This window comes from Lepidochelys kempii, chromosome 1 (genome assembly GCF_965140285.1).
Source record: "Lepidochelys kempii isolate rLepKem1 chromosome 1, rLepKem1.hap1, whole genome shotgun sequence".
Classification (NCBI taxonomy): Eukaryota; Metazoa; Chordata; order Testudines; family Cheloniidae; genus Lepidochelys; species Lepidochelys kempii.
The window spans coordinates 289,446,014-289,466,898 of NC_136380.1; the positions used below are offsets into that span (position 1 = coordinate 289,446,014).

Genomic DNA, 20,885 nt, shown 5'->3' on the forward strand with positions numbered 1-20,885 from the left:
AAAATATTGTCTTTCAGCTCCTTAGGTACTACATGTGACTTAGGTCAGATCCACATGAGAAACTTTGTCCAGTAAAGCAATATCAGTTAGGGAGTATGATTTTTTTTTTTAATTACATGATTTCTCTGCTGACAAAAACCCTAGTGTAGACACAGTTATACCAACATAAAAGTGCTTTTGCTGGTATAACTTATTTTGCAGGGTAAATTATGCAGGCAAAAGCACTGTTTTGCTGATCTAAGCTACATCTACACTAGGAGGCTTTTGCCAGTATAGTTATACTGGCAGAAATTTTTAGGGTAGACATAGGCCTTAGTCGTCTCTCATTCTTTTACTGTAACATGACTTGTTAGTTTTCATTCTGCTGCAGCTTGACAAGCTGTGGTCATCAGGAGAGGCTCTGGAGCTGTCTGTCTGCAGACTCAGAAAGACAGCTCTGTATTGGTTGATGTTTGATTCATATTTCAAGGATTTCTTCACAGCCAGAAGGATTTGAAATTTTTTAAATGAAAGCTTGGATTTTGCAGAAATTAATGGTACTCATTCAGAAAAAGACCCCTATTCACCATACATGAATAAAGTTTTCAAATCCTATCCATAACTTTTCTATATTTGTCTCGCCTGAGACTGCCAGAAAACTCCATCTATCTTCTTATACTGGTACTCATGACCATTGTATTTGAGCACCTGTTCTGTTATCATTGAAATTTTCTTGTTCCAGGATGGTGGTTACTTACAGTTCTGTGGTGTGCAGAACAGATTTTGGCCTCAGAACACCAATAAGATTCTAATGAAAAGCAGACTCATTCAATTATGGGATTGCAGCAGTGTAACTGAGAGAAGCATTCAGTTCAAGAGTTTGTTTTTTTTTAAATAACATTGTTTTCAGAGCTCCGTTGTTATAGTAAATATTATATATTTGTTGCCTAAGTACTGTGCTGAGTAAAAATCAGGAAATGTAAAGGACACTTTTTGTCTTCAGTAGAATGGCACATATAAAAATATTGGTTAAATCCACACCCGTGCTGACGCTTACCTGGTAAGGATAACTTACTTACCCAAGGGTAACTTATTCACCTTACTTAGATTGTAAGCTCATGTAGACTACTCACAGTTTGTAAAACATATATATAAGTCTTTGCATGCTCAGCACCCTTATACTGTAACCTCTTTGGGGCAGAGATTTTCTTTTTATTGTATGTGTGTACTAAGTCTACCGTAATAGCACCCAATCCCTTACTGGGGCCTGCAGTAATATTTTATTAATATTATTGGTGGCTTTGGAAAACTTCTAAAACGTATTTGAAAAGCTGAAACATTGGCATTTACAAACTTTGTCATATTTTCTTTCTTAACTTTTGACCTTAAAATAACTGTTTTGGTTCATATCACAGATCTGTTTTGATGATATATTACCAGCTTGCTTAATACCTTTTAGATGGTGTAATAGGTTATTCAAACCCCCCACTGGACTGGAAGGGATTAAAAGAAAGTACTGTACCCAGCTAGTCCCACCCATCCAGCCCCATAGAGCATGGTCCAATTGGAGAAAGGGTTGAAAAGGGAGCAACCCAGATCAGAAGCGGGAGCCTGGAGTGGAGGACAGACCTCCCCTGAATGCTCCTGACAGGAGCACCAGAGAAGCCTCTCTCAGGGACTAAAACTGTATGGTGAGCCCAGTTGGGGCTGACGGTTTGGTTGCCTTTTTTTTTCTTTTCACCTTATAGTGGACTGGAAGCTGGAGAAGACCAGCAGATGGTAGGAAGTGACCCAAGGAGGGTAACCTGGAGGGCACCGTCAAGGGCAGATACTACCGACCCTCCTAGGGCCCTGGGTCAGAGCCCAGTGGAAGGGCGGATTTGGGTTCCCCTACCATTGCGCACCTCACTGCACCTCCGATTAAAAGAGGGCCTGGACTGCAAGACTTGCTTTCTCGGAGGGGGGTCCACTAATTGCACTAAGTGCTAGGCCAGCTAAACCCCACAAGGACTCTATTACATTTGGTGGAGAGTGTGGGCATCATAGTGTCCCAGGCCTGATAGTAGACCAGAAAGGAGGTGGGGGGAAAAAGACAGGGATGGATGTAGAGAAACTGCTAAAATGGGTTCTCGAAAACCTGCAACAGCAGAGCCAACTGCTCTAGCAGCTCGCTACCCAGCAACAGCAGCAGATGGCACAGCAGCCGGAACAGCAGCAACTAGTCCAGCAGGTGGCGATGCTCCTACAATCACCCGAGGCAGCCTTGAGTCTAACCATTGGTTGGAGGAACGCTGATGAAAGCCCAGGCATTCCGGTGAAGCTAACCAAAATGGGGCCCACAGATGACCCTGAGGCATTCCTGGTCATGTTGGAGAGCCCGGCTGTCATAGACAAAAGAGAGCTAGGGTGCTCTGTTGGCCCCCTACTTGACCACACTGTCCCAAGAGGTGTATCGGATCTCGATGCAACAACTGCTCAGGACTACTCTAATGTCAAAGCAGCCATTCTAGATGCCTCCAGCATCTCACTAGAAACCTACCGACAGCAGTTCCACCTTGAGTAATTTTCCCCCGCACAGACATGGGCCGTCACCCAGACTCTGAAGAAACACTGCTGGTGTTGGCTCCAGCCAGAGATGTGTACAGCAGACCAGGTGACAGAAAAGATCATTGTAGAACAATTCACTTAAATCCTTCCAGAGGGGGTGTGAAAGTGGGTGGTAAGACATTGGTCAGAAACTTTGGTCGAGGCAAGTGTCATTGACAGAGATCTACCTAATGTCCCTCGGGCTAGAGGCAGAAACTCCAAAAGTCAGTCCTATGAAGCCCCAGTCCCCACAGAGCACCAATGCCCAAACTCCGACAAACTTAATTAGGGAGGCTTGGATACCCAACCCTAGTGGACGGGGGCACAAAGGCCAAGAGAAGAGCCTGGAAGTCCACCCTCCACTGACCAAGAGGGCTGTGGTTGGCCTGGCTCAATGACCTTATCCAAAGGAATTTCTCCCCTTGAGAGAATCAACAGAGAGACCAATTCCTCCCTCCAGGAGCTGTTTTGTATGTGTTCAGTAAGGACATTGCAGAAAGGGCTTCTTATTCATGGACTGTGATTATGGGCAGACCTGGACAGCCGATAACAGGGCTTGGAAGAGGGGCCCTGGGAAGATCTTGGTCCCAGTACAAATGAATGGCGTAGCAGTATATGGTATGATAAACTCAGTCCGTAGTCAGACTTTGGTCTGGGAGAGGCTGCTGAGGACAGGAGGTACAACTGGGGACATAATCTATCTCCTGTGTATCCATGGAGATGTACAATTCTATCCAAAGAGAAGTACAACTGGCCATGCAAGAACATACTGAAATGATGCAGGTTGGATTGGCAAAAGACCTGGCCTACCTGGTCATACTTGGGCACAACTGGAAGTTCTTTGAAGAAGTGGTCAAAGGGTAGTCAGACGCCCCTGTAAAAAAGGCAGAGCTGGAGCCGGAAGACCAAGGAAGGCAGGGGAAGCCACGGTGGCCAAGAGGGGGCCACAAGAAGGTTGGGGCTTGGAGGACCAACACCCTCGAGTAGGACCATCTTCATGGATAAAGGACCCATTGCCTGAACCCAACTTGGGTCATAAGCATTCTCCACCACCTTTCAACCTAGACCTGCTGTCCAATGAGGGGGACTTTGTGGAAGAAAGAAGAAATTACCCAACCCTGAGCACTGTTTATGAGCAACTCACCCATGCAGGTGGCAAAGCACTGAACACACAGCAGTTAAAACAGTGGCCTCATTTTTAACTGATAGGGGAGATGGCATACCAGGCAATGAAGGATCCTAAGACAGGAAAAATAAGAAATTCTGGAAGGGGGTGCTGCAGTTGGCCCATACAGCCCCATGTGGAGGTCACTTGGGGAGGAAGAAGACTCTTGACAGTGTGACCATGAGGTTCTGCTGGCCAGGCATCCTTGAAGAGGTATGAGACTATTATGCTTCATGTCCATAAAGTCAGTGGACAGGCCAGAAAAAGGTCCCAAAAGCCATTGTGGAAGTACTCTTTAAGAGAACAGGCATAGACGTGATCCTGGCCTATAGAGAAGTCTGCAGCAGGGCACAAATACATATTGGTAATCTTGGACTATGCCACCAGATACTGCAAGACCTTCCTATCCAGTCAGGAATGGGAGCTGTCATTGTTCATGTTAGCAAATCCCCTTGACACCTAAGTCTAAAGAAGAAAAAAAGACCTTCTCTGCGAAACCATGCCCTCTAGACTTCATGGGGTCACTGTCTCCTTTCCAGTGGCTGATGGATAGAGTACTGTGGCCACATGGGTCATGTACTGTGGCCATCTGCATTGACGATATTGTCATGTACAGTGAGAGCTGGGCTGAGCATATGAGGCACATTGGTGCGGTGTTACGGGCTCTCAAGAAGGCAGGTTTGATGGTAAACACAACCAAGTGTTGGCTGGCGACCCAAGAAGTCACCTACCCAGAGTATATTGTGATGGGAGGAGGGCAGCTACAAACCCTGGTGGACAAAGACCAAGCCCTAAAGGGCTGCCCCATCCCTTCCACAAAAAAGCAAGTCCAGCATTTGGGGGGATTAGTGGGGTACTAGTGATAGTACATCGCAAACTTCACGACCATTGCTGCCCCTTTGACAGACCTGGTGAAGGAGAGCTGACTAAAAGGGGCCATTGGACCAAAAGCTGTGGCGAGGCATTTAGTACACTACAAGACCAGTTGACCCGGGAGCTAGTACTATTCCACCCAGACTTCTCAAAACCCTTTATTCTCCAAACAGATGCATCCAATGTCAGACTCAGAGTTGTGCTATCTCAAGAATTCAAAGGAGAGGAACATCCTGTTCTGTGTCTCAGCAGCTTTTTCTTTTCACATCATGTTGAACTGGAAGCTGGGGAAGAACAGCAGACAGTAGGAAGAGGCCTAGGGAGGGTAACTTGGAGGGTACCTGTGGGGACCAGACACTGCTGACCCTCCTTTGGCCCTGGGTCACAGCTTGGTGGAGTGAGCAGACCTGGGCTCCCCTACCGCTGTCCACCTCACTGCACTTCTGATTAAAAGAGGTCCTGGACTACAAGACCTGCCCAAGGGGTGGAGTTGGTACTAAGGGCACAAACCACTAAGCTACCTAACCCACTGAGGTCTCTATTATAGCTGATTATGGAAAATAGAACTATAAGTATGTTCAGCCTTAGGCTACGATTCATTGAATTTTCTAAACTCATGTCCTTTATTCCACTCTGAAGTTTGACAAATAATAGAACTTTCTTTTCTAATTTCAGTTCCCATATTAGTTGCGAATTAAAATAAGGTTGGCAGACCTTTCCTTGTCCTCATTTGTGCACATCCTTATAAACAACCGCACAATTGGCCACAATTGCCAGTCTCCTCCTCTCTCTTAGGACTGGAATAGCAGGGATGTTTACAAGTCAACGATATTGCATCGGCACTGCTCTATAAAGAATCTTACATCCTATCCAGACAAATGCACAATATGCTTGGCTCAGGCTAGTACCACCATTAACTTACTTTCATGGGCACTAAATTCACTCTCAGATTTTTATAAAGGGGAAAAAAAGCACAGCAATATTTTGTTCCATGGTGTCTCCTAGGGCTAGAATGTATTGATTTACGGGGATACGTTTTTCAGTGCATTTTGAGGAGTCTCACTGACTATTATGATACACTTTGTTGTAGATACACCCCACTACTTTTAAAACACACATTTATAAGGCTCAGAGTAGTAGCTGTGTTAGTCTGTATCCACAAAAGAACAGAAGTACTTGTGGCACCTTAGAGACTAACAAATTTATTAGAGCACAAGCTTTCGTGGGCTACAGCCCACTTCATCGGATGCATAGAATGGAACATATAGTAAGATATATATATATACATACAGACAAGTTGGAAGTTACCATACAAACTGTGAGAGGCTAATTACTTAAGTCTGTGTATCTTGAGGCCCTGCCTGTAAATGGGACCCCATTCAACCTCTGATTGTGCATTGGCAATTGTGGGTGCAAAATTGTGCCCAAATAATTATATTTGAGGCTACCTTTCAAAATCAGGCTTTAGAAGATAAGGCATTCTGTATGGCATTATTGGACACTTATGAGCCAGATTCTACCACCCTTAATCATAGGATTAGCACTTGACTCTGCAAGTGTCCCGTTAATATCAGTCAGACTATTTGTAGAGAAAGGTGATACTCAATATAAAGCTGACAGAACTGGATCTTACATTAATAACAGTTAGAATAGCATTTAAGAAACACCTTTCATCCGTAGATGAAAGTGGAACTCTGTTTACCTTAGAGAGAGAACTGATTGGACCTGATACATTTTATTTCTTCCTGAAATCTTATTATGCCTGATTATTCTGGTTAGCATTGACATATAGTAATGGCCTCAAAATTAGTCTGGATCCAAAATTCAGTTACATCATTTGCTCGCTATTTATTTTATCCCAGCAATTTGTTATCCAACAAAAGTGTATAATTTAAACCTTGGTTTTAGAAAGAGAAATCAAAGAAAAGAAAGTGATTTGAGAATGTGAAATAGAATACAGAAAAATTACCTTTTATGTAAGCCTTGGCACACTTTGTATTTATCGGTCTGGAGTATACTAGCCTATTGGTGCATTTTTTAATAACCTGTTATGGAATATCTACATCAGATTTATCTATACATAGAGCCCTGTGGCCCAAGCCTGTGAATTGTAATATAAAAAGCAGGCAGATATACACATTTTTCACTATTAAAATACAAAATTACTTCCTTGGGAGGTAGGTGAAATAGTTTTTAAAGAAAATAGCAACATCTGTGATACTATTTAAATTTTAATAATGCCAATAATTTTCTTTCAACAGAGGAATTCAAGGGCTCAACAATAGTTGAATTAATGAAAAAAGAAGGCACCACCCTAGGGCTTACGGTATCGGGTGGAATTGACAAGGATGGGAAACCAAGAGTATCTAACCTTCGTCAAGGAGGAATCGCTGCTAGGTAACCACATCTCAAGCCACAAAATACATTATAAGATGTGATTGCTTCAAAAAAATACATACCACATCAAAAAGGTCACTAATAAATAAGTGACTACCAGCATCTGTAAGGCAGCACATCAGAGCAGAGAAGCATATAAGAAACATTTCAGTAGTAGTTGAACCATTGCGTCCCTCAAGGCTGCTCTGATAAAAAGCCAGAAATACTGATGATGCATCATTTCAAGAATAATTTAATTTCTTATAAATGGTTTAAATTTAATGAATTGTTGTCCTCGAATAAAACCTACAAAAACACATTATATATAATGTTAAGGAAAAAATATAGTTGAAAAGCTCAGATAAGGTGGTATTATAGTTTCAAACGACTGTTGATGACCTGTTTATTGAAGATTTTTTTAAAAAAAACACCATAGTTCACTGGCTACAGAGAAAGCGGAACAAGTTGTAACTGGGGGGAGATGCAGCTGGAGAGACCCAGTTTAAGGCAAATCATTCCAAGTAACTGAGCAGAATATGTGCCGATGGGCTCTGGCTTACCTGCTGTAGTTGTGATGTTGGCTGTGGAGGCAATAACTTGTCCAGAAAATACTTCTGGCAGTAGCCCAAGCAGAGAGAGGTGGCGGGTGGTGTGTGGGGGGGGGGCGGGGGAGGGAGGTTAAAAGAGCACATGAAGGAAGAGAAATCATCCCAGGTATAGCTGAGTACTGTAACTGGCATGGTTATGCATTCCTGATTTCCTACATCAAAATTTAAGACTCTAATACTTCTCTTCTTTGTATATATTTTATGTATTATATTAGATTAAATTCTTGAAATGTCACTCTGCTATTTGGAAAATCAGCACAAGAAGGGTTTTGCTTGGTTGAATTTAGTTGTGTGGCAAGATTCATTTTTATCAACACTAAAAATGTAATTGAAAGCAAGTCTGCTAATCTGGCAACATGGCATACAAGTTTATGGAAGATAACATGTGTCTGTTGCAGAAGTGACCAGCTGGATGTGGGAGACTACATCAAATCTGTGAATGGAATCAACCTGACAAAATTTCGCCATGACGAAATCATCAGCCTCCTCAAGAACGTTGGCGAGAGGGTTGTTCTTGAAGTGGAGTATGAGCTCCCTCCAGTCTGTAAGTAATGGACGCGTAAACTGAAATCATCTTACACAAAGAATAACAGAACGTACATTTTCAATAAGAGGTTTTAAAAATGTGTGTTTCCACTACAATTATTGCAGAGTGCAGAAATGGTCAAATCAAATGATTATGTAGTGTGGATTTTCAAAATTGCCTAAATGGCTGAGGAGCACAAGTCGCATTGAAAGTCAGCTTTCAAATACAGACAACGTAAACAGTTTGTACCTACTTCTTATTCACTGCTTCCCCATAACTTTGGAGATGACCATTAACTGAGGGTATTGGGAAATACATCTGATATATTCAGAGGCAAGACAGCTATGGAGTAGGGTGGGGGAAGAGAACAGGAACTCGAACCTCCACTTTTGTTTCCTGTTGCCCCTGTACTTCTGTCTTCAGTTCCTCTCCATCTTTTTGTTTTAGCGGTAAGATATCTCAAGAAGATAATAGCGCCCATTAGTTTTACCAGTGCCCCTGCCTTCCTCCTTTTAAGATGCAGTCTCCTTCCATGCATATAGCCCCACAAAATCCTCTCTGCTGAATACCTTACCTTTGTGACTTCTGGGGTCATGATTGAGTAGTGACCTGCTCACCCCATAACATCGTCAGGGACTGCCAACTCACTCCTTTCCCCCTCCTGTCCTCTTCAAGTCCAAACCCTCAACAGATTCATGATAAGGATTTTCTGGGTGATAGGAGACCTGCCTGCCTCTCAGTGTACAAACATTGCTGTTCTTTGTGTCTCTGCCACTTCACTGACCTCTGCCTCAGATTGAGGCTCAGAGGTATGTTAGGTTGCACTGGTATAATAGGCAAACTACAGAAGAGGCAAGAGGGATGATGTGGACCAGATGGTCCCTCCCTAAAGAGTTTAGTCATGGGGGAAAGGGTGAGTCTAAGAGTGAGGGAGAGAGCTGGCCAGCAGATCACCTGCCCCCTGAAGACATCAGGCATGGAGAGTTGTTTTAAGCAGACGGGGGGATGTGCTGGGAGCTGTGTGGTTGAGTGAGTGAATGGAGGACCTCAAGCTGTCCAAAATGGACTCCAAGATTCAAGTTCATGTTGACACCCAAAGCTAGCTGACTTTACCTAATTTGGGTGGTGTTATGAAAAAAAGTACGTGCAGACCTACTTAACATCTTCCTTCCCTCTTTCCTTAGCCCATCCATCCCCAGTTTTTTTAAGGTCTGTGTGTGAGAGAGGGAGAGAATTAGTGGCAGTTGGGAGGAATCGGGTGGGTAGTGGTAGTTGGAGTGATGATGAGATGGAACGGTGGGGACTGGAATTGGAGGGACTGTTAGTGGCAGCTGGCTGGCATAAGGCTAGCGGCTGAAGCTCTGACAGCCGACTACGAAAAGTAGGTGCTCCCTCATATCACCCATCAGGTAGGAAAGGTCTGTTTTCACGGATGCTGGGCAAGAAAAGGCAGGAAGACCTGCAGAACCAGCTTGCTAGGACTTTTCTGCCTGAACAAAGGGTTGCAGCATACTGGAAGCAGAGCATCCCATTGATCTCTCTACATTCCTGATGCATTATGGTGCCTCAAGGGGCAAGGGTTAATGAACCCCATTGTGTTCTAGCTGCTGGTAATTAACTCTCATTATTGAAGTATTTTTTTATGAACTTTTGGCAGCTTCCTTAATGTGCTTTGAATTTGAATTTTGAATTTGATTAGTGGTTGTTGAGGATAACTGAACTTTGTGTTCCGAATTAGGATATTTGAATTAAATAAATTAAGCAGTGCATGTGGTTATTTTACTAGCATTTTTTGTCTTTTGAAGCTAACCAAATCTAATTTCTAGTTTAGGCACTGTTGGTATATGTTGGTCAGTTGAAATGTGTGTCTGTCATGCTATGTTATAGTGGTAACCATAACCATTCATTTAAGTTTTCAGAATTTCTGACCTCTTTGTGCAAATGTAGCTGGTAACGAGACTAAATAATAGCATCCTAGCTATCCCTGTAGACATCCACTGAATGTTATATGTTCTATGCCTTGTAATATAGTAGGAATATTTCTGTATATCAACTTATGCTTTGCAGACCTTGTCATCCCCCCAGCATACTGAAACTGCACTACTGGGGGAGATGGGGTAGTTGTGGTTTCAGACTGTGGGGGCACCCCCCAGTGGAGTAGTAATGATGGAGTAAGCATTAATTTACTCACAGAATCCTTGTGACGGGGTCAGTGCTGCAGAGAATGGTACTCCCATTATTCCTGTCCACACCTTCCATTTTGCACAGAACCCAATATGTAGGTGAGGGACCCCTCTCTGTATTTCGTGGATGCACCAGAATTTTGTCCCCTCTGTCCACAGAGACCTTTAGTATGGCCTTTATTAACAGCATCCTGACCTTTTAACTATTTACACTGCAGCAATGCGAATTGCAAGTCCAACATGGAACAATGCTGTTAAGTAATTTTTTAATTCCTTGTGTGCTCCCTTGTTTGTAAGACCCTGGTAGAAACTTGCAAATGTTCCTCCTGTTGATTTTTGCGTTTTTTGGAAACAGTGAATTCCCCACTTCTTCCAAAGTTTTTTCTATTAGCAATTAAATGTAAATGGCTTTTTGTTTCTTAACAACAACATCTTCGACTTTCATACAATGGCTTATTGTCCCTAACCATCTTGGTTTATGCACCAGCCCTTTCAACTGATTTCAACAGGCCTCTGGAAACAACTGATTTTGCAGTGTCAAAAAAATAAGCTTAATGTTGGTGAGATTTGTATCCTAAAAATCTTGATTATACCTTTTGAGCAACAAGAGTGACGGGTTCTGGGTTGAGCAACTGACTCTTTAACTGACCTCAAGCAATTGACTTGATATCTTTGTCCCTCAGTGCACACCCCTGGCATGGCAAGTAGGGCATGTATAATAACACAGTGTAGTGAAAAGCAGGCTGTGTCCATGCTATGGTGTGTAGATGCACGCATCAGTGAAAGGCTCTGTCTGGGGTGAGGAAGTGAGGACAGGTTCATCAGTGGGGAACTGCCAGAGCCTTTCCATTGCCTCTGCCCTGCCAGAGGTTTTCCCTGCTGCTGGAGTCTTTCACTGCCGTGGGGAAAGGCTCTGACAGCTAGCTCCCGGCTGCTGGAGCCTTTCCCTGCCACAAGGAACTGCTGGACCCTTTTCCTGCAATAGAGAAGGACTCCAGCAGTGGAGAGGCAGCAGGACATTACACTGCAAAAAATAGCAGTGTATGGGGCGGGACGGGGGGAAGAGTTTGGGGGGTGGAAGCAGCTGAGAAGCACTGCCTGACCAAGTAGGGTGCATACCTACAGGGTTCAGGCATGTCCTTATCTGCTTGCCTAGGCAGTACCTCCCCATCTACACTGCTATTTATACCTGTGCTAGGCGGGTGTGTAGTATATGTACTCTACACACTGCTAAAAGGAGTGGGCAATGTAGACCTTCAAACACGGAGAGCCAGATCCCTCAGTGGCTGTCAGGTGGAATCGCTCTCCATTGAACTCAGTGGGTCTATGCCAGTTTATACTAGCTAAAGATCTGATCTACAATGTTCTCAGTAAGTTAAAATAGTTAAATTACAGCTTTTAAACACTATCTTTTGTAGTTGAATTCTTCCAGTTGTATGATCAGAAATGTAAGAGCTTGCTTGGAAGCAGTGCAGAGCTATGAGTATAATTAGACAAAGCTTTTCTTTTAAATCTTTCAGCTGTACAAGGATCGGGTGTCATATTTAGAACGGTGGAAGTTACTTTACATAAAGAAGGGAACACTTTTGGGTTTGTAATACGAGGTAAGTTATCCCTAAACATGAATAATCTGAATTTCTAGATGAACACAAGCAAAATAGCAATAAGTTTTTATGATACCATGCAATCATATTTCAAGATTTGTTGTCTACGGTTTGTAAATCCTGTGTGATTAATGCATGATTTCTTCTGTACTTAATGTACTGTGTTTATGAACTGGTATACATTTTTATTTATGGAGCAATAGTAATGAATCCACTATGCCAATAACATACCTGACTTTGGGTCGCACAAGGCCAAATCCTGGTCCCAGTGAAGTAAATAGGAAGTTTGCCATTTGCAATGGGATCAGGGCTCTTAAAGGAGATATCTTATACACTATTTGTATAAGCTAGCTATTAAAATTTGATTTATAGTTGAGAAACATCCCCAGTCTCTATAGTAGAATGAGAGTCTTCATGCTGAATTAGAGAACAGAAAATTTTTATGCAGCTTTTAGACAATGACACTCCTATGGTAAATTGTAGGAGTTTATTAGCTCATAGACTTCAATGTCCGAAGGGGCCATCATGATCTACTAGTCTGTCCTCCTGTACATTGCAGGCCATGGAACCTGTAACAGAACCCTAACTTCAGGGAAAGCAGTGTCCTGGGTCTTTTTCAATGCGTAGGGTCTCCCAGTGGTCATTGTTGTGCTCTTCTAAGTACAGATTTTCCCCTCCCTGGTACAGCGAAGTATCCAGGATACCTAGTGCTAATGTTGGCGTAAAGAGGGTGTACTGAGAACAAAAAAGGAATGAATTTGGGGGTGGAGGGGTTAAGAAATTAATATCCCCATTTAACAAATCCAATTCTAAAGGAGCAGTAGAGTAGGAATCACCTGTATTCTAAACTAGCATAGCACAATCCACATATGCAGCTATGTAGGTGTATTTCAGTGGCTTAATCATTCTTGCTTTTCTAACCAGTCTGTAAGTGTGCATGCTGCAAACCTTTGGAATTGTATTTTGGAAATGAGTTTTCATTTAAAAAAAAAAAAAGTACGAGGGTGTTTTATTCCCTTTTCTAGGTGGAGCACATGATGACAGAAATAAATCTCGTCCTGTTGTAATAACATGTGTTAGACCTGGAGGACCTGCTGACAGGTACAATTCATTTTCCTCTGTAGCAAGAGAAAGAGAGAAAGGTTAGATTGTCTGGGGCAGAAGTTAAGGCAGACATCTGTGGAGTACAATAGACACATTCAAAACCAATCCTTTGAAATTAAAAAATTATGCATTTCATTGTAATAACAATAGGCAACCATAGGAAGTTGGCGCATGATAACATAGCATGAATTTTAATTAAGAGACTAAGCTGCTTGTTTCAGAATTGCCTGTCACACACTTAAAATATATATACATAAAGAGAGAGATGAATTAGAAATCCTAAAAAAATGCTATGATGGGATTATCGCATGCTCTTCACAGCTTTCAAACAACCTTTTGATGCATAGTGCAACCTTAATGTACAGTTTAATTCCACACTGTATTTCAAAATGTATTTCTCTTGCACTACAGAAACAAATGATCTAGATGTGTGGGTTTTTTTTCTGGGCAAACATTAGAGCCAATCCTGACCTGCATTCATGCTCAGTCCTTTCCAAGGCTTAACTCCCACTCTCCCACTCAGTCAGTCCTGAGTAAGGAGTTTAGGATGTGGCCCTATTAGCATATTTTCTCTCTCTCTCTCGGTATATACATATATATAAATCCCATGTCTGTAAAAAAAGGAGAAAAAAGCTATTTTGATGAGTGATTCTATATGTCAGTTACATTTTCAGAAATGGCACTGGTGTCCTTAAAACACTAAAGGAACTAAACGCACAGTTTCTTTAAAGGATGCTGAGTTCTCTGGCTTATGCTTAGAAATTTTGTCTCTGGCTAAAATTAATAAATAACAAAAGTTCAAGAGATCCGTCATCTTTTTTTTTCTGTTTCTCTCCCTCCCTGCCCTTTTCTCTGAAACCTGGGTTAAGAATAGGAATACTTTCATTTCCTCTTATAATTCAGGATATGTTGTGATATATGCCTACGAGAGTACATGGCATTGCTAGCCAATTTTCTTTCAGATAGCAAGCGGGGAAGAAGAGAACTGTCCAAATGGTGTTGAGGGATGAAAATCAGGAGGTGATCCCTTACAGTTAGCAATCTGCTTTTTCATGAGTGTGTGTGTGTGAGAGAGAGTGAGAGAGATAGATAGAGAGAGAGAGAGAGCATATTATAAAAAAACAATACCTAATAGCAGTCCACTATGACTTGATTATTTAGTGATGGGTAGTTTTTCCCATCACTGATTTTCCGATTAAAGCCATTTCCTTTTCACAATGACCCTTGAACCTTTTTACTGTCAAAGTAAATATTCAGAGTAAAGTCAAGTGGGATAGATGTCAAAAGGGACGTGAGTGAATTGCTTTGCATAAGTGGCTATTATCTCTAAACTACCTGATATTAAATTAATAAGGACTGTTCCTTTAATTTCTCTTCAGAGAGGGCACAATCAAACCTGGTGACAGGTTGCTGAGTGTTGATGGAATTCGACTCCTTGGAACGTCACATGCTGAAGCCATGAGTATACTGAAACAGTGTGGACAGGAAGCAACTCTGCTGATAGAATATGATGTCTCAGTAATGGGTATGTTGAAATTCTGAGCTTTAATTCTGGCAACCATCTGTGACATTCTGCTATCCATTCCTGATAAGCTACTTCAAAATTGGTTATGACCAGTTATACCTCAGATATTCCCATCAGCACCTTCTCATAAATATTTTTTGTTCCATGGAGAGGTGAGCAGTATTGTAATTTAGAGACTTGATATTTCATGGTTTGTACAGTGAAACCATCCTGTGGATCCTAGCAAAGGAACACTCTCAGTGACTACCTTACATTTGTACAAAGTAGATAAAGTGTGTAAGCATTTCTATCCAGATTGCACAAATGGGAGGTTTACTTGTTGTAGCAGGAGTCCTTATTTTATTTTGCCAGTGTAGCTGCCATCACGATGGCAAAAGTCATGCAACCACCAATATCTGAAACGGTTGTGCAAAGAAGGTATGTGAGAGAGCAGGAGGAGGTAGAAAGGAGATAAACTGTGAGATGCAAAATGAGCTTGAATTTTGATACAGGATGCAACAGGAATCCAGTGAAGATATTTGATGAGGGGCTGAACAGGGCCAGAATGTGAGACACAGTAGATTTTTTATTTTTTTTTTTTTTACAGCAGAGTTTTGAACAGATGTTTCATCTGCTTTTGGAGAGACGTTCCATCACCCTCATTTGTATCACTTAGATTGAAGGCTCTTGATGATGGGGAGCTTGCCTTTTTATATCAGCATATGTTTGTACGGCAGTGTGCACACCCATTACACTGTAGAAATACTAATATATCGATTTTCTGCCTTTATAGAGTACAGAGAAATTTGACTAAACTTGGCCCATGTCTGCCCCTGCCATTACATTCCTGGCTGGTTAAGACATATTCTGAAACATGCTGTGCACATCACAAAGTGCAGGATCAACAGCAGCAGTAGGCAGGAAAGACAATCAGTTGAACTGAAGCATCTCCACTCTCTTTGGGAGCCTTTCGTCATCCATTCCTCCTCAGCTGCCTCGTTCTGTTCCTGCCTGGCAGGAAAGTGACCTATTTGAATTTTGCCACGTAGCATGGATTCAAATGCCCAGGCTTTGGAAAAGATTGACATTTAGAAATAAAACTTCAGACAGGTGTTTATCCTAGAACAGCTCTCTTACTTCTGGAAGTACTTTTTCTTCACATAGCATATACTCTCATTTATTCATCTGCTCCCTCCACTATCAGCAAAGCAGTGGTGGCCTTGGATAGTTTCTGCTGGAGACCCACAATGGCCCCACAGCCAGAAAGGAGGTGGTAGCTCAGCCATTTGGGTGGAGAACTTCTCTGGAGAAAACATGAATGTAGGTGATGTTGAGGCTATAGAGGAGTAGAGGTCAAGTGTGTCCAAGCATCTGCCCTTTCACCTTTGGTGCTTGTCTGGATAAATCAATGATATCTGGCATCACAATTGAAACCAGATTCATTTTGTTCTCCACCTAAAAATAATCATTTAAAAATACTCGGGAATGCTCTGTGGGCTTTATCCAGAGCTAATGGAAGTCAATGGAAAGACTCCCATTTATTTCAGTGGGCTTTGGGTCAAGACCTAAGCCTCCAGCTGGGTCCCCATTTCAGAGGATGTGCCCTCTCCGCACTCCTCTGTGTACTGGACAGGACTAGCTTCAAATCCAGAGAGTATTTTCTCTGAAATTTGTACAGGCTTGGCAGAGGACAAGACTGCACTGAGAACGAATTTTCTCCTGGCTCCAGTCATCTCCAGCTGGCGATGCTCAGAAGGCAATGAGTCCTGACCACATACTGGCTGTGCAGAGTGCCTTGACAGCCCCGAGAGGTGAATAGAATGATGGCTCTTTGGCTTCTCCTGCACCCTCTCCTCCACCACCACCATCACATACTTCACAGTCAGAGTAGGGTGGTATTGTACTGTCGGCCAGTACACTAGAATCTCAGAGTTACAAACACCAGAGTTATGAACTGACCAGTCAACCACACGCCTCATTTGGAACCAGAAGTATGCAGTCAGGCAGCAGAGACCCAGAAGCAAATACTGTACAGAACAGTACTGCGTTAAAAGTAAACTACTAAAAAAATAAAGGGAAAGTTTAAAAAAAGATTTGACAGGGTAAGAAAACTGTTTCTGTACTTGTTTCATTTAAATTAAGATGGTTAAAAGCAGCATTTTTCTTCTGCATAGTAAAGTTTCAAAGCCATATTAAGTCAATGTTCAGTTGTAAACTTTTGAAAGAACAAGCATAATGTTTTGTTCAAAGTTATGAACATTTCAGAGTTACAAACGACCTCCAATCCTGAGGTGTTCGTAACTCTGAGGTTCTACTATATTACACTTTCATCTTTGGCGAGTCACTTCATCTCTTTAGCTGTGTGTACACTGCACACTAAGCCCAGGCTCTTACTCAGGTTTGAGTCCAAACCCCTCTTCCATCCACACACAAATCAGTCTGAAGTGAGTCCTAGGACCCTGCTGGGGAGGTGGATCAGAGCCTGAGTCTCCCTGTCATTTGGCAGTGTGGATGCAGCTCAAGCCTGAGAGCTGAATCAGAAGGTCTGCATAGTGTAGTATGGATATGTTAGCATGGCTGAGAGACCCAGATCCAGTAATTGTAAGCCCAGATTTACCGTGCAGTGTGGACGCTCAAGCATGGGCTTGGAAACACCAAGTTCACAAGCTCAAATCCCATTGACCTGGGTTTACAATGCAGTATAGACATGCTATCTGTGCCTCTCTTCCCTGCCCCCCCACCCCCCCCTCCCCCGGTCTGTTTAGATTGTAAACAGCATAGGGCAGGGACTGCCTCTTCCTGTCTGTACGTAGCCGAACACAATGGGGCCCTGATCTGAGTTGGGGCTCTAAGCACTAGTGTAATACCAATAATGGTAATAGCATTCCTTGCCTGTTGATCAGACCATGTCACTTTCTTCTTGAAGGCCCTCCAGCTGCATTGAACTTTATGGGACTATGCATGTGCTTAAAGTTACTCACATGCCTAAGTGCCTTGCTGAGTTGGGCAAAGAAGCTTGTCAACCTACCAACATGAAAGGGATACTATCTGCATGTTGCTTCTTCTTTGGAAATGTGTCTTGTTTAAAAGACTGATTCATGGAGGACATTAGGATATAGTTTCTAGAGGACTTTGAAATAATAAGAATAAGAAATAATAGATTCATCTCTGAAAATGATAGGAAAATGTGTGCTACAGTGACAGCTGGAGGAAAACTGTCTTTACAGTGAATTCAGAGCATAGAAATGTTCTGGAGGAGTAGAGATGGCAATCTGCCAGGTGTCTTTCTTTTCCCAAAACCATCTCATTCTGTTTTGATGATAAAACAAGATGGTTGCTTATAAGATTTAGGGGAGACCACAGATATTTCTGATTTTATGAGAAATAAATAATGCTGCAAGTCCATGTGTGTCTGCTCAGGAGTAGGGTATGAAACTCTCACACTAAATTTAGTATCTTGCAGAGATAGTATAAACTGCATGGGTTTTATGGCTTTTTCATTTTTCACGGTAGTCCTTAGATTAAGCCATTGACGGGAGATTAACTGCACTTTCTTATCAATAAGAAAAGGAGTACTTGTGGCACCTTAGAGACTAACCAATTTATTTGAGCATGAGCTTTCGTGAGCTACAGCTCACAAATTGGTTAGTCTCTAAGGTGCCACAAGTACTCCTTTTCTTTTTGCGAATACAGACTAACACGGCTGTTACTCTGAAACGTTTCTTATCAATGAGTGATTTAAAAATCTCTTCAGGAAGAGGAAAACATATGAGCCAAGTCAATTGGCTTTGTGAGATAATACACAGGGGACATTTTTTCCCAGTGAATCTTGTTGTTCTGCACTGGAATGTTTCTGTTTTTAGAGGACATGGTGTATAGGGTAGAAGAACGATCTCTACATGGAGAATTAGTGCGTTAGATTGAACTAAGTCCTCAAATTGTTCAAGCTAGAAATATTGTACTGTAGTTAGCCAAGTGAGTTTCATAATGGTTTATTTTAGATAGTGGATGAGCACTAAATTATGCTTTCCCAAGGAAACAAATCTGGAGCTCACGTTTTCTTCAAGGAGAAGCTGGATTTCAGAGATTTTTTGGGTACAGATGAGAAATCTTGTAAAAGTGCCACTATAGTCACAAAACAAGATATTGACAAGAGTTCCAAATTAAGAATCCCACTGTCCCCATCCAAGACGAGGAATACAAGTTTATCAATAGATTTCTTTGATATTGAGCAAAATAGGGAAGATGCTTTTCAGGCTTTTCAAGAACATCTGAATTACATAATTATAATTACTATATTTACTCTGAAAGCTAATGAAAACATTTCTGAAAAGTTTGAAGAAAATAAATCAATCTGCTTAGATTTCAGGACATAAAAATAGTACCGTGATTTAGAATTTTGATCTCTATCTAACATTTTTGTGCAACTCTAACTAAAATATAACTTATTGTTGCCCCTTCAAGCTGTTTACCTTGTTACAGCTCCTTGACAATTCCTGCATAGGGAATCTTTGCAGTAAAGAGGTTGTAATTAAGCAAAAATATTATCATTTGTTAGATTATAGTGTCTGAATGTGCATTAGGTGGCGGGCTGCAGCTGTGAGAGAACATAAAGATCCTTCTGTAACCTACCTCTGTAATAGAGGCTTCCTCTTAGCTCAAGTAGTAGGGACCTGTATTCTCGTTTCTAGAACTAAAGGAACAGGATTCTAACTTGCATATTTGACTTGTTTGTCTAGCAATTACAGTACTTATTTGTTTGTAGCAATAGTTTCATTGAACAGTGGGAAGCAACAATTGTTTCCTGCGAAATGACAATGAAATTGGCCAAGCTGATTTTGAGTTCTAGGTCTTTAAAAATCACTCTGACTATAGAGCCACTGAGTAGCAGCTCCTTTACCAAAGCTGCACCCAAAGTTCTGAGATGAACATGATGTTTACTCCCTTAAATACTTTACACAGGGGAAAGTACTAATGTGCTTGTTTTCTGGAAAGTTTGAAGACAGGTACTCATAATATTTTAAAGTTATCAGTGCTTTACAATTACACTTTTTAAAATATTCTATCAAGTGTCTTACCTACTGGGTCACTTTAGCTAAAAGATTTGGTGCATAAAATACTTGAAGAGCAATCACAGTTTTAAAAGGATACATTTACAAAAATCTGCCTTGTTATTTAGTAACTCTTTATAAAGACTTACTAAGGACCCACCTGGCAGAAAGGGCACTGTCTAGCATCTGCATGGTCCAAGAGGCATGTTGTGTAATCTATACAACCTGAAGAACACTTTTAGAAACGAGTTCAGGGCAAGATGTGAAGAAGAAGAAAAAGGAACCCTGGGGATTGCTCTTAAGCATCACAGAGCATCATAAAGCAAAGGATCTAGAGTCCTGAGGAACTTTTAGAGCCCCCAAATTCTACAGATTAAGGGGAAGCCAAAGGAGCTGGGGACTCTGCAAATCTTTGCAGCAATAGGAGGAGCCAGGACCCTTGCAAAGGTTATGAATTTGGCAAGACACTGTGAGCTGGGGGAGCCAAGGGCCTGGTGCAGGTCCTATATTCTGCATTGGCTCCCCCTGTTTTGTTAAAAACTTAAAGTTAACAAAGATTGAGTCTATTAAAAACTTTGGCATGACGCATGGACAGGGATCTGGCATTTGAAAGAGACTGCTAATAGCCGCACTGTGAAAAGGCCTGGATCCCATGGTACTCTAAATGCAAATTATCTGATCCTTTAAATCTATTTCCCTAAGTTAAGTATCCTCACACCTTCTTGTCAACTGTCTAAACGGGCCATCTTGATTATCACTACAAAAGTTTTTTTCTCCTGCTGATAATAGCTCATCTTAACTAATTAGCCTCTCACAGTGTGTATGGCAACTTCCAACTTATCTGTATGTATATATATCTTCTTACTATACGTTCCATTCTATGCATCCGATGAAGTGGGCTGTAGCCCATGAAAGCTTATGCTCTAATAAATTTGTTAGTCTCTAAGGTGCCACAAGTACTCCTGTTCTTTTTGCTGATCCTTTAAAGTACATTATCTCTCATGTGTCCCTTCAGGGGCAGACTCGTTATGTGTGTCAAATTTATACTGAAAACTACTGTTATTGTCAGAGTAGCCTTAAGAGCTGAAATATTAATCTGCCTAGTTATCATTACACACTGAAAAAAAGTCCCCCTACATTCAAAGAACACTATTAAGTTTGCAAAGTCAAGCACATAAAAGTTAGGAAATGCCACTGCTAAGGTTGCCTGTTGTCCCGGTCTCCCTCCCCAGGTTCCTCATCCAGTCTCAGTGTCCAATCTATGGCTCCTTGTCCCAGTCTGTTTGACCAGCCAGCCGCAATCTCTCCCCTCAACTCCCAGTCTCC

General features: G+C 41.8%; 1 protein-coding gene across 9 annotated transcripts in view; it reads left to right on the forward strand.

The window, feature by feature from the left end:
• The window catches only part of GRIP1 (glutamate receptor interacting protein 1), a 556,578-nt gene that overhangs the window by 431,220 nt on the left and 104,473 nt on the right, over window positions 1-20,885 (forward strand). For all 9 annotated transcript variants that reach the window (XM_073327851.2, XM_073327853.2, XM_073327848.2 and 6 more), the window contains 5 exons: window positions 6,865-7,000; window positions 7,986-8,131; window positions 11,817-11,900; window positions 12,926-13,001; window positions 14,384-14,529. In XM_073327851.2, the coding sequence (XP_073183952.1) occupies window positions 6,865-7,000; window positions 7,986-8,131; window positions 11,817-11,900; window positions 12,926-13,001; window positions 14,384-14,529 (588 nt within the window). The remainder of the gene's footprint in view (window positions 1-6,864; window positions 7,001-7,985; window positions 8,132-11,816; window positions 11,901-12,925; window positions 13,002-14,383; window positions 14,530-20,885) is intronic.